The sequence below is a fragment of the Amborella trichopoda genome, chromosome 13 (genome assembly GCF_054954075.1).
Source record: "Amborella trichopoda isolate Santa Cruz 75 chromosome 13, AtrichopodaSantaCruz75HAP2 v2.0, whole genome shotgun sequence".
Taxonomy (NCBI): Eukaryota; Viridiplantae; Streptophyta; class Magnoliopsida; order Amborellales; family Amborellaceae; genus Amborella; species Amborella trichopoda.
In genome coordinates, this window is record NC_142348.1 from 37,100,899 (window position 1) to 37,113,899 (window position 13,001).

Here is a 13,001-nt window from a genome sequence, read left to right on the forward strand (position 1 = left end):
ATAGTATAGAAAATTTCATTTAATCAAGTGGGATAGAGTGTGCACTCCAAAACGTGAGAGTGGCCTTGGGATACGAAATATAAGGAAATTTAATGAAGCCCTACTGTGTAAATGGTGGTGGAGAAGTATTTATTTTAAAGAACACATTTGGTACAAGGTGTTGCTTTCTTAATATGGGATGGACAACCACAACTTATGCCTCGATAGAGATAGAGGAAAGGATATATCTTTCACTTGAAAGGCCATTTATAATTGTACGCCTATGGTCTCTGAGTATTTTAAATGGAATGTTCGCAATAACAGACAGGTACTATTTTGGCATCATAAGTGGATTGGAATATTCTCCTTAAAGGTAGCATCCTTATATAAACATCCTTATATAAACTTTTATAAAAGATGCTCAAAATCCTTATATAAACTTTTTCCTTTTAAGCATCCTACTCATTAAACAATCCAAGGTGGATTTTGATAATATCCAAGATCTTAAGAATCCATGTACTCAAATAAGCCGTAAACAAAATTAGCAATGAAATCAAAAGGCTAAGTTGATTCAAGGGCCATTACTCATGATTCTAAAGCGACGTTCATGAGTTATCAAGGACAAGCAACAAGCATGGAGGCAAGAAACAAGGCCCATTTAATCATTTCTTGACAAGGTCTTAGGTGCTACACCATTTTATTCGCAGAAGATCCAGTGATCAATGAAAAGACTTGACCAGGTCTCTTGTCCAGATTTTCTCTTAGTTGGACTCAAGGAATGGGAGAGATTTATTCGGGAGAAACATTTGTTTGAGCATCAATGGCAGTACCAAATTTAACGTCCACATACTAGGCACTTGCTTATAGCTCTTTTCAGAAACGCAAAACAAAACTATTAAAAATAAGGTGTGGTTTGCATAAGGTTGCAACATAAAACAATCCAATTAAGATGCACATCAAAATTTTATCATAAATGCAATTTTGACGTCAAAAATTCTTAAGATAGCTTGAAAATCTATTGTCATCTTTAATTATAAAATTTTAAACTCTAAAACCAGTTCAAATCAAGTAAATCTATAAACATATGAAAATATTACAAATAATCCAAATAATATGTTGCAAGATACACTATTTCACAAACTCGATCTTTTTTTCTATTCATATTCATACATTTCAACGTTGAAATGATCAATTAGAGGGTCTTCCAACATCCAAAACCTTTTATGATGGATTTTTTAAGTGCATCTTTAATTCTACATTTTAAGGTTGCAACCTTATATACACTCTTTCCTTAAAAATAAAACGAAATTACTTTGCAACCCAAAGGCAAGATCGCCTATATGTCTCCAACCCACCATAAGGTAGAGCAAAAAATGATGTGAAGTTTATTGAATTAATTTTCTTAGTACAGAAAATAAATTTATCCACCACTTTTGCCAAATTGGTTTGATACAAAAAAAAAACTCCAAACAACTTTGTTTTTCAAAACCAGAAGTAATTTAGTAAATTCAGGGCCAACACTGATAAAATAATCACAATTCCTCTTAGTTTCAATAACGGGAAAGTATTAAAAACAATCACACTGAACACAGCCCAAGATTGCCCAAAAGCATGCTACACGCATCTCTAAGGGATCATGGTCTAAGCAAGAGACATCAACCAGCATAACACCAACAAAAATCCCATAAAATTTGCTAAGGTTTTCTGTTTGCTGCTCCATTTGATGATGAATTGAACTCCTATACAATGATCGCCCATTAAATGCGGAAGAGACAAAAAATTCACTTAACAAAATAAGATTGATAGAATGTGACTATGATACAAGGGGATAAGCATTACTATGCCTCCAAGGCAATCGGCTCGGAGGACTTTTTCCCGAACTTGAGACGAGTCTGCTTAGCTCTCTTTGGAGGACCTGAATGATTAGCAGCATCCAATTCAACATTCAAACGCTAGCCAGAAATATGACAAGACAAACAAAAAGAAAAGAGACTAAAATACTCACCAGCTGCCTTACTTTGGCTATTGGATTCCATTATTGATGACTTCCAATCCTCATAAGCTAACTTTTCCACTCGTTTACGCCTCTTATAGCTTGGCAGCTGTAACCCACATTAGTTATTGTTATTAATCAAAGAAAATGGGAAACAGAAAAAAAAAAAAAAAAAAAAAATTAAATAGTGTGACTTTTAATTTCTCTGGGTTGCACACAATTTTTCCAAAATTGAATTGCAAGGTTATCCTTCTTAGACCATACAAAAGATTATTGCATCACATCAATAATAGCAAAACTAGCCTCTTTTTTGGACAGTCCGTGAGGCACCCATAGAGAAGATATTCCAGAAAACATAATTGGCCAAGTTTTCCATCAGAAGTTTCAAACAAGACGATAAGATATTCACCAATTTTACATCAAGGGCCTCATTGGGACAAGCTTCAAGATATTCAGAATCACTAAGGGCCACAGTATAACTCAAAACTGATCCTGGTCATACTTCATGAATTGGTAGGAATTAACACAGCATGTTGAGAACCAGGGTATATTTTATGGACTTCCATTTCAGTAACCACTGGATATGACCTCAGGAAATGCAACTAATAGCATAAAAAAAAAATTAAATAACAAAAAAAAGGCAGAAATATAAAAGGTTTAAGAAAATACATCAAACATACGGTGATTAAGATACATCATCAAATCACCAAGTACATGGGCACAAAAACTCAGAGAAGGAAAGTAGCAAATCTTAAAATGACAGCAATATAAGACCCATAATGTGATGAGTTTGAGAAAACAATTGGCTCAATCTGTATAGGTTACAGGCACAAGGTATCCATTAACCAATTGGAATATCTCAATTTAGATGCACATTTGGTTTTAATAATAGAGAGGTTTTGATCAATTTCTAGGTAAGTAACCCACATGGAGGCCGTGGAAGTAACAAGTATGCAAGGGTTCCTCAACTACACCAGAGACCATTCTTAAATTAAAACAATGTGGTCTCTAAACAGCTAACAAGGCAAGTTTCTACACTTGTAGAATAAAATATCCAAGCAGGCAAAAACCACTCAAACTGGATAGGCTTAATGTAGAGTTTGACTGAAGACACAAAAAGAGGAAATTCTCATTACAGCCATTCCAATAACTAGAGACATTTGATTCCTCTTTATCCGGGAAGACAACTATAATCTGTTAATTTATTTCAAGCACCAGTACTTCTAATTAATGCACACCTTGTCTTTCCTACAAGCAATATCCTAGATACCAGGATATTTTAATGCATGGTCACTTCAAAACCTAGATCTTGCTCCGGCACTCCAACACACAAGATCTCAATTACAGGCTATTCCTTGATATTAAGGATCTCAATCCAAGACATCAGATATTATGATCCTATGTTAATGAAACCCAGATCCCTGTACCAAAATTCATTGTTTCGTGAATAAACAGAACCAGGATTCCACCAACATAGAATTGAGTATCATATATGCTTTTGGTGCCTCGATCCTAACATAGCAGAACACAATCCCATCCTAAAGGGTTCTGCTTCTTTGCAGATATGGAACTTGATCATAAAAGTCAGGGATCAAGATCCCCACATTTGCCACGTACAGAACTCGTTCTGTCGACCACAGAATTTTGCAGTCTCCTCGCTACACATTCCCACTTCCAATCACAGCATGAAGCACTCATTCCATACTCTTCCAACCAAAAAACATGATGCATTTGACCACAGGTTCTGAGGCTAAATCATACCAATATTCCTGTTTTTAGATGGTGCACACAATTTCTTTGAAAATTCTGTACAATCACTATACAACCAAGAATGATCACACATCAATCACTTAAACTTATTATCAGGCATATTGATCATTTCCAACCAACTTATAAGTAGCAACATCAGCAAGACATTGACCCACACGAGCATGACAGCACTCTAGTGGCATCCCATCCAACTAGAAAAGTGGTGACATCAGCATGACAACAATAACCTCCATTTGGGTTTCTTGTCTAACCAACACTTGTAAAGACAACTAAACCACTTTGAATTCATATAAAGACCATAGCTAACAAGTCTAATAACCTGATCTAATAATAATAATAATAATAATAAATAATAGTAGTAGCAGAAGCAGAAATCATAGTAGTGACGATGATGATGATGATACCCACGGTGAAATGATGATATTGATGATGATTAGGCTAAATGGCATGATATCAATAGACCAACTGAAACCTGCATTATATATTTGAAACTTAGATCCAATCTAGAGCAAGCAAAAGTCACTCCATGAGGTCTGAATCAAAACAAATGAGTCCACTCCAATTCAAAGCCAACTATAGCCAAGATATTCAATCCAATAGAAAAAAGGCCAATCAGATCCAGTAAAAGTTCATCAGAAGCACAGGAAAATCAAACCAATTGAAACATACCCACGCTGTCTATCGAGTTAAAGTATTCAATAGGGTTTATAGAATGATCAAGTATTACAGACTCTCAACAACTCAATATTCATACACTACAGTACCCCCACCATAGAGTTAAGTTGCATTGGACAAAAGAGATAACTAAAGACAAGGGCACACAAAAATACTTAGCATATTCTTAATACAAAAACAAAAGCCATAACAGCAAGTACAAATGCGCTGCTTCTCCATAAAATAGAATTCCAAAATCTGCATCAAGAATAAAGGCCTCGCTCCATTCTACAGTGAACTGACATAATGGGATTCACAAGTCATTTTTACTCTAAATTGCATATGTAATCCCATTCACCATCGTGATCCCAATCACATAGTTCCAGCTTTCAAGATCAACAATGGGCCAATTCCTAACGAGTATTGAATTTCTAACAAAGTTTAGGCTCTCTAAACATTAGCTCAAATGGTCCAAGTATATCAAGCAATGAATAATTATATAGACTGATGAAGGTTATAGTGTAACCCTTGAAGTTTGTGATTGCAACTGCACAATGGTTAATTGAATCCAACATAAATGTTTCTCACCAAAGTCATTGCTTGATTGAAACACAAATATACCACTTTAATCCGTTCAGTTGAACGAAATCATTACTTAGATTGCTATTTTTTTTTTTTCCTATTCGTAACTGAGATTTTTAGGTGTGAGTCAAATAAAATAAGATACATATCAAGCATGCCTTTTTCCAAATTGAAAAAAATTAACAAGAACATACTTAGTTAAATGTATATCCACATGCTTAATTTGCCAGTCTCTTGAAAAATCGATATACAGTTCAATGATTCAATCATATGTACATCCTATCCATAGTAATCAACAAAAGGAAAAGTATACAATAAGACCGGTTATTTCTAGCACAAGGTCACAATTACTATTGACCATTAGATGTGAAATCAGGCAGGAATGTTCTGTGATGGATTGGGCAAAAAACTAAAAAAAAATCAAACCGTATAAACACCCAAGCGTTCAGATTTCACATCCAATGGTCAAGGGCAATTGTTACCTCCTTGTACCAAAAGTGAATAGCCTTATGGCATACAATTCCTTGACAAAATATCACTATCCTATCACCTGTTGCAGTTACAATTTATCAGTATCATGTTTGGTTACTGACAAGGCTTTTATTTTGTAAGCCAATGCAAGTTTGTGATTTATGTGTCACTAGATAGTGAATTTTTAGGAAAGCAACATCTCAAATAAATCACATATTCCCATGTTAGAGAGCATATGCTTGTTATTTTTTCTTGTTCATATTAATACCTAATAATGACATGCAAAGAATGATTACCTCTAATCCATCTTCATCATCAATTGAATCAGATGAATCATCAGAAACACCACCATCATCCTCGTGCTTCCTCTTGCTTGGTAGTGTATCCAATAATTCTGGTCACCATCGTTACATTTTGAATCAGAAAGAAGGTTAACGTTAGGTAAAGATGTAGAGCCTGATGTATGGAATGTCACAATAAAGCTAACAGAATTAGATGGCACTAGCCAAATGATCTTGACAATAACTACTTCAATTATGATCCAAGCCAGGAGTAAATTAGGTCAACAAAACAGCATATTCTGTTAAGAAGAAAGATAATAGAAGCATTAAACATACCAACAAATACAACAACAAACAACAAAACACTTACCTCTATAACTTTTCACTTTCTTTGCGTCTTTCTTTTCCTTTTGAACCCCAAAGACATCAAAGCAAAGGTCATTCATTGAAGTGAAAACCTGCAAGAATATAGCTAAGCAATTGAGTGGAGTTCAATAACAGAACACCAAACATTTCAAAAAATGCCTCAAACAGTGAATGTCTCACACTGTCCTTCAATTGAATGGTCCAGAAAACAACAGCAACAATTCAAATAAATACATGAAATAGAGAAAGGAAAATCAAATAAAATGTTAAAAGCTTGTGATTGACACAGGACTGGGAATCAAATTTGTCAGTAAAGCATGCACACATTAGCATCCAAAACAGGGAGATTGAGGGAATCATAGACTTACACTGGAGAATTCAGACTCTGATGTACCACAGAGCTCGATCAGCTTCAGTTTGTCTACCTTAAGCTATAACATAGAAATCAAATGACTCATTACTACTAAATTGAGGTAGAAAATCTTCAGAGTAAATTGTTTTTGAGCCAACAGAAGTCAAATGCTTGGCATAAAAATAGTAACTTTTCTATTATAATCAGAAAAACTAAGCTCCTGATAATCAAAAAATAATACCTTATTTTTCCTTGCACATAAGTAGAACGCAACAGCAGTGAATACAGGGCGGTTGAAATCAGCCGTTGCCCTTCGAGATGGAGGCAACGCAGCAAGAAACCGTTCCTTATAGCTGATGAACATGGCACATTGGATCATGAAAATCTGGGAAATTAAAAAATAAAACAAAAAGAAATAAAAAAATAAAAATAAACTCAAAGAAATTAACATTAAAAATATCAAATATCTTTTAAGTTGGTGAAAAAAGGGAACTTACAGAGATAAACCCTTCTGTGTGAGGGGAATCAGCCTAACACATCCAAACTGAATCCCCAATTCTCGAATATCCACCTTTGTTCTGTTTATAGAAAGAGGGAGTGAGAAGAGATAGAAAACATATGAATTACACATATAGTTTTGATTGAGTTATAGAATAAATAGTTTGCATCGATATGAACAACTTATGATCAATATAAAGACAGAGCTATAGGGATATAATAGAGAGAGAGACAGGTTTAACAAAAAGTTGCCAACCTGTGGTAAGGAAAAAGGGAAATACACAAATTGGGAAGAGATTTACTTGACTCCGAGACCGTTCTGCAATGCGTTGAAGGATCTGGTGTAAGCCTTCTCCGACATCCCACTCAATCGAATACCCTCCTGCCTATCAAATGGGACCTGCAACCTGGAAAAAATCATCTCATCAAACCCTAACAATCAGGTGAATCCAAGTTCTAGAAAGAGAAAAGCCAGGTCAATAGAGAGATGGATGGAGAAATGCAAATAGCAAACATTCATACTTGGTTGCAGCAAGCTCCAAACATATGACAGCCTTGCAGATCTCCCCCTGCAACAAACACAATCAAATTACAAAAATCACTCTCCCCACGAAAAAACCATTCCAAAACGAATTAACCCAAAAACATAGAGAGGGAGACAGACGCAGCAGCAGAAAGTAAGCACTCCCGCTACAAACATCGTGACAAAGACAGATATACAGAGAGAGAGAAAGAAAGGTAGAGAGACAAAGAGAGGAATGGGGCTTACAATGCCGAGGATGGAGGAGTCAAGATGGAGGTCAGAGAGGCGACGGAGCTCCAGGGCCTTCCTAACGAGGTGAGAGGGGAGTCCGAGCTTCTTAGAGAGACTAGAGATATCCATGGCTATCGATTTCGCCTGCTCTCTCTGTCTCTCTCTCTCTCTCTGAATTTGCTTTTGGTTTTGGTGGGTTACTGTAAAAGGAGGGCGGCCATTTGAAGAAAAAATGAGCGGGAATATTTGGGGGGAAGAAATTGAAGCCATGAGTGAGAAGAGGGAGAGGAGAGCATCCTCTCTCTCTGTTCTTTCTCTCTCTACAATGAAGGAGAGGAAGAGGAAGAAGGCGGGCACCAAAAATTTTCATTTGGCGCCAAATGGGCTTTCTCTGTTCCCGCCTTAAATCCACCCCTTGAATTTAATTTTCCTCGGGCAGGTGTGCCATGCTCGAGCGGGAGCACAATGTTCATTTCCTCCCTAGCTAAAGACCTATTTAAGAAAAGGTGCAGTTTGCATACGGATGCATCTATTGGTGTAGAGGCAAGGTGCAGCTTCAAATTTGCATACGGATGCATCTATTGGTGTAGAGGTAAGGTGCAGCTTCAAATTTTATCATCGTATATAATTTTGATGTAAAATGTTACTAGGATTATCTCAAAATCTATTTTTATATCTAATTATAAAATTTTAAATTTCAAAAATAGTTAAAATCAAGTAGATCTATAAACATATGAAAATCTTGAAAATGGATGGTGTAGATAATATGTTGTAAAATGCATTATTTTTTAGACTTAAAAATCTTTTTATTTTTCATAGTCATACATCTCGATGTCGAGATAATCAATTAAAGTGTTTTTCAACATTAAAACTACCTTTTCCGATGGATTTTTGAGGGGCATCCATAGTTCTACATTATATGATCGCATTCTTATATATGCTTTTTCCTTTAAGAAATTCTTAATTTTAAAAATGTGATTTCAATATTGACATTAAAAACATCATGCGATTATTAAATTAAAATTTTGAATTTTGGATATTTAAAAATAGTGGCTTTGGCCATCCTAAAACTAGAATAATATTTGAGGATTCATCGAAGTTCTATATTTGAAAAGAGCAGGTACATCGCAAGACCATCTATGTATCTACTCCTTAAGTTAAAAGAGGTGGCCGACTTTATTAAAAGGACCTGGTTAATACTGAGGTTGTAGGTACCATGGATTTTCAACTTCACAAACAATTGTTAAACATAAACTGATTACGTAGAAGAAAGATAACAAAGTTGACTTAAAGGCTAAAATCGACGAGATTCTAATCGAGATTGAGTTGTTAAATCAAGTGAATGGAATTATAACTGAGCAATCAGTGATTGAGCGTAGTGTCAAACTTAAGGAGTTCTAAGAGTTATGGAGATCTAAGGAACTTTATTGGAAACAAATATCTAGAAACAAGTGTCTAAAGGAAGGAGATCTCAACAGTAAGTATTTCCACGTAATTGTTACTGCTAGAAGAAGACAAAATAATATTTCGGGTCTGACCATTCTAGGGATTGATTATGAAGATAGTGTTGCCATGGAAATAGGTGTTATTCATTATTTCAAGGCTGCATTTACTAAGGAGGTGACTTTGACCCCAAATTTTGCTAATGTTCCTTTTAATATGCTAGATGTAGAGCGTAAAAGTCTTTTGGAGAGGGATATCACCATCAAGGAATTAAAAAAGGTTGTTCTTGCAATGCCCGGTGATAAGGCGTCAGGTCTGGATAGCTTTCAGTTACTTTTCTTTCATAAATTTTAGAATCTTATTATGGATGAATTGTTGATATTAGTGAGATAGTTTTTTATCAGAGGTCATATTTTTAAGGGTATTACTTCAACCTTTTTTGCATTGACTCCTAAAAAATCAGTGATTAGTGAGCTTTCTGATACCATGTCTGTCAGTTTGCTTACGAGTGTTTATAAAATCAAGGCTAAAGTTTTAGTTGAGTGCCTCAAAGGTCTCCTTTCATTCTTCATCTCAACGTCACAGTTTGTTTTTATTCAGGACCGCCAAATTACTGACAGTGTTTTGGTGACACAAGAATGTATCCATTCTCGTGTGTTGAGAAAGAAGGCAGGTGTTTTGCTTAAATTAGACATGGAAAAGGCATATGATAGGGTGGAGTGGGGGGTATTATTAAATATTATGAAGTTAATGGGATTTGGAGTTAGATGGAGGAGTTGGATTTATGGTTGTCTTTCTTCTGCCTATTGCTATAAGCTTTTTAAATGTAGCCCTATTAGTTTTTTCAATGCTTATAGATGACTTCATCAACGTGATCCACTCTCTCACTTCTGATTTACCATTTACGTCAAGTGTTTTCGCTTTATGTTGACTAGGGTTGAGAGTATGGGAGCCTTTATGGGTTTTAAAATTGCAAATTCTAATATTATTGTCTCTCATTTACAATATGTTGATTATACACTTATTTTTTATGATGCAGAAGTAGTACGATTGGAAAATATCGCTAGATTTTTAGAAATTTACGAAGTGACTCTGGGGATTAAAGTTAATTTTCATAAGTCATCATTGGTGGGCATAAATTGTATAGGATCTACGGTGAATAACCTGGCATTTGTAATGGGGTGTAAAGTGGATTCTTTCTCGATCACTTATCTTGGTTTACCTATTTTAGATTCTAAATTATCTATTGTGGTTTGGGATAGGGTTATTGAGATGGTGCAAGTCAAACTTGATCTATAGAAGCATAAATATTTATCACTGAGGGGCAGGGTGACATTGTTAATATCGTGTTTGGCTAATCTTCCTGTGTACCAAATGTCTGTGATCTAAATTCCAGCCTCTATAGGGAAAAGAATTAAGAAGATGATGAGAGATTTCATGTGGGGTTCGAGTGGTGAGAGTATGAAATTCCATTTGCTGGGATAGAGTCTGCACCTCTAAGCGCGAAGGTGGTTTGGGTATCCAAAATGTCAGAAAGTTTAACCAAAATTTGATGTGCAAATGGTGGTGGCGAAGTATCCATTTGAAAGCTCATCTTTGGTATCAAGTCGATAGTTATGATTTGTATCTCAGTGGTGATAGAGGTAAGAAGACACCTTATATGTAGCGGGTTATTTCCAGCTGCAACCAATGATCTCTGGTTACTTTAGGTGGTATGTTGAAAGTGGTAGGCAAGTTCTGTTCTGGCATCATAAATGGACATGAGATTATCCCCTTAAATGTGCTTTCCCATACCTATTCCGCATGCTATCTAACCCAAATCTTTTGATTTGTAACACCATGGAAAAGAGAGGCTAGTTGTTTTCATAGAATATATATCTCATATACAGGCGCTTAAATAATTTGTTGTTCTCTCAATGGTGTTCGTTAATGTAATTATTAAATAAAGTGTATATCTTACAAGGCGCAGAAGATGTGTTAGTATGGGAGATTGAAAGTGATGGCATGTTTTAGGTTAAATCCTGCTATAACTTGTTTTTTCATGATCGATGGAGATGGTCTCGCCCAAATATTATATAAATCTGGAAATGGCCAATTCCCCATAAAGTCCAAGTTTTTATTTAGCTGGTTGTGCAATATAAAATCTTGACTATTGATAATCTTCTGAAAAGGGGCAAGATTTTGCCAAACGTTTGTTTGCTGCGTAAACAAGATGAGGAATCAGTTACACATCTTTTGATTCATTGCCCCTTTACTTTAAGAATTTGGCATTGGTTAATGAGCATGGTAGGCGTTTCCTTGGTCCTGCCTCAGAGTGTGGTTGAAATTGTTTCTCAGTTTACTCTCCCCTTCCTACCAAAAGTTGGATGTGTGATTTGGAATATTGCAAAAGGAATGATCCTTTAGGAAGTGTGGAAGGAGAGAAATAGGAGAACCTTCAAGGGGACGGCTTTGCCATTTAACAAGGTTACCCGTTTAATAAAACTCTCAGTGTCCAAGGAGGGTTGGGGTATTTCAAAGGTAGATGTTTTGGTCAACGTCTCTAACATGTTCTCTCTTGGTGTAAGTAGATATCGGCCTAAGGGGTTGTAGTTTGCTCTACCTATGAACTGTCTTAAGATAAATTTTGATGGGAGTTCTTTAGGGAATCCTAGGCGAGCTAGTATTGGTGGTGTTATACGTGATTGTTTTGGAAGTATTGTTTTATCTTATGCAGGACTGATTGGTATTGCTACGGCTAATTTTGTGAAATTAAGTGCCTTGCTTAAGGGTATGAAAATTTTCATTGAGACAAATTTGGGTACTAGCTGTCTGATTGAATGAGACTCTTTGAATGTCATTAGATAGTGCAAGAAGGAGTAGAAGGTGCCGTGGGAACTTCGGTCTTTATGGTTACAAGTTATGAATGCAACTGTATCTGTATCAGTTTCTTTCCCCCATGTCTATCGTAAAGCTAACGGCATTGCTGATGCCTTAGCCAAAGCTAGTGTTTCTCTTGATTCTTTTACTATTGTAGAGGATGTAATTTCCTTTTAGTTTATCAACAAAATGATTAAATTTTGGTAAGAAAAAGAAAAAGAGAACCACCTGATGATTATTTTTAAAAAGAAAAAAAAATGAACTTTATGAGTTTTGTGACTCTTAGATCACGACCTTTCAAAAATTCACACCCTTCAAAAATTGGACCGCCTCTGTTTAATTTTGAGACATTAACTTTTTAATGCATAGAGAGCTCAATTCATAAATTTCTTCAATTGAAGTTAGTCAATGGATAAAGCTATTACATCCCCAAAAGTTTGGGCTATAAAATTACTCATTTATTGAGTTGTACTTGAGTAAATGGACAGGAGTATAAAATTTTTGGCTTTTATAAAAGTAGGACAAAGATGAAATTCTAAAGGGCAAAAAAATTGAAGACAGAGAATAACAAAGTGAATTACATGAGAGAAGGCAGTTATTTATTTTTTTGGATAATTTAGTGGGGATGATGAGCCCCTAACCGTTTTTTAAATCGTTAGTAGTTTTTTAATGCGTTAGGTGAGAATAAAAGCCAAGACCTTAGCTTCGGCACAAGTGGTACTACCACCACGACTCCAACCCCATTATCAAAAGAGTGGTAAGTCAGTGGGGATTTGGGCCACTATCCTTTAGTGAGAATAGAGTCAAAGACCTCATCATGGGGCTCGGCAATACTACCACCAAGGCCCCAAGCCATTCTCGATAACGTAGTTAAAACAAGGGAAAATTATAAAAGTCCTCAAACCCTATTGGTGTCACATCACGAACACTTCCCTCTAGTAAAAAAGTAACTTAAAAAAAAAAAAAACCTCTTTAAACGTACGTTTTTTTTTTTTTTCT

The 13,001-nt window shown here is 35.6% G+C and overlaps 1 protein-coding gene across 2 annotated transcripts; it reads right to left on the bottom strand.

The window, feature by feature from the left end:
• Window positions 1–1,644: 1,644 nt before the first annotated feature.
• ORC6 (origin recognition complex protein 6) lies at window positions 1,645–8,084 on the bottom strand. 2 transcript variants are annotated; one of them, XM_088855282.1, is made up of 11 exons: window positions 7,716–8,084; window positions 7,469–7,515; window positions 7,249–7,353; window positions 6,946–7,026; window positions 6,690–6,801; window positions 6,465–6,527; window positions 6,101–6,188; window positions 5,746–5,843; window positions 1,997–2,081; window positions 1,819–1,894; window positions 1,645–1,718 (listed from the first exon to the last, which is right to left on the bottom strand). In XM_088855282.1, coding segments are annotated over exons 1-11 (1,011 nt in total). In that variant the 5' UTR covers window positions 7,971–8,084; the 3' UTR covers window positions 1,645–1,717. The 2 variants fall into 2 exon arrangements, with proteins under 2 accessions (XP_088711408.1, XP_006856530.3); XM_006856468.4 differs by having other exon boundaries at window positions 1,985–2,081; window positions 7,716–8,083.
• Between the last annotated feature and the right edge of the window lie 4,917 nt (window positions 8,085–13,001).

Bases quoted from the DNA above. Each gene is read 5' to 3' on its own strand.
- ORC6 (XM_006856468.4), bottom strand. From the start codon at position 7,970: ATGGCTTCAATTTCTTCCCCCCAAATATTCCCGCTCATTTTTTCTTCA. The intron at 7,354-7,468 runs GTATGAATGTTT...GATTTTTTCCAG, and splicing joins TTGGAGCTTGCTGCAACCAA to GTTGCAGGTCCCATTTGATA. The intron at 2,082-5,745 runs GTAATCATTCTT...TGTGGGTTACAG, and splicing joins ATGATGAAGATGGATTAGAG to CTGCCAAGCTATAAGAGGCG.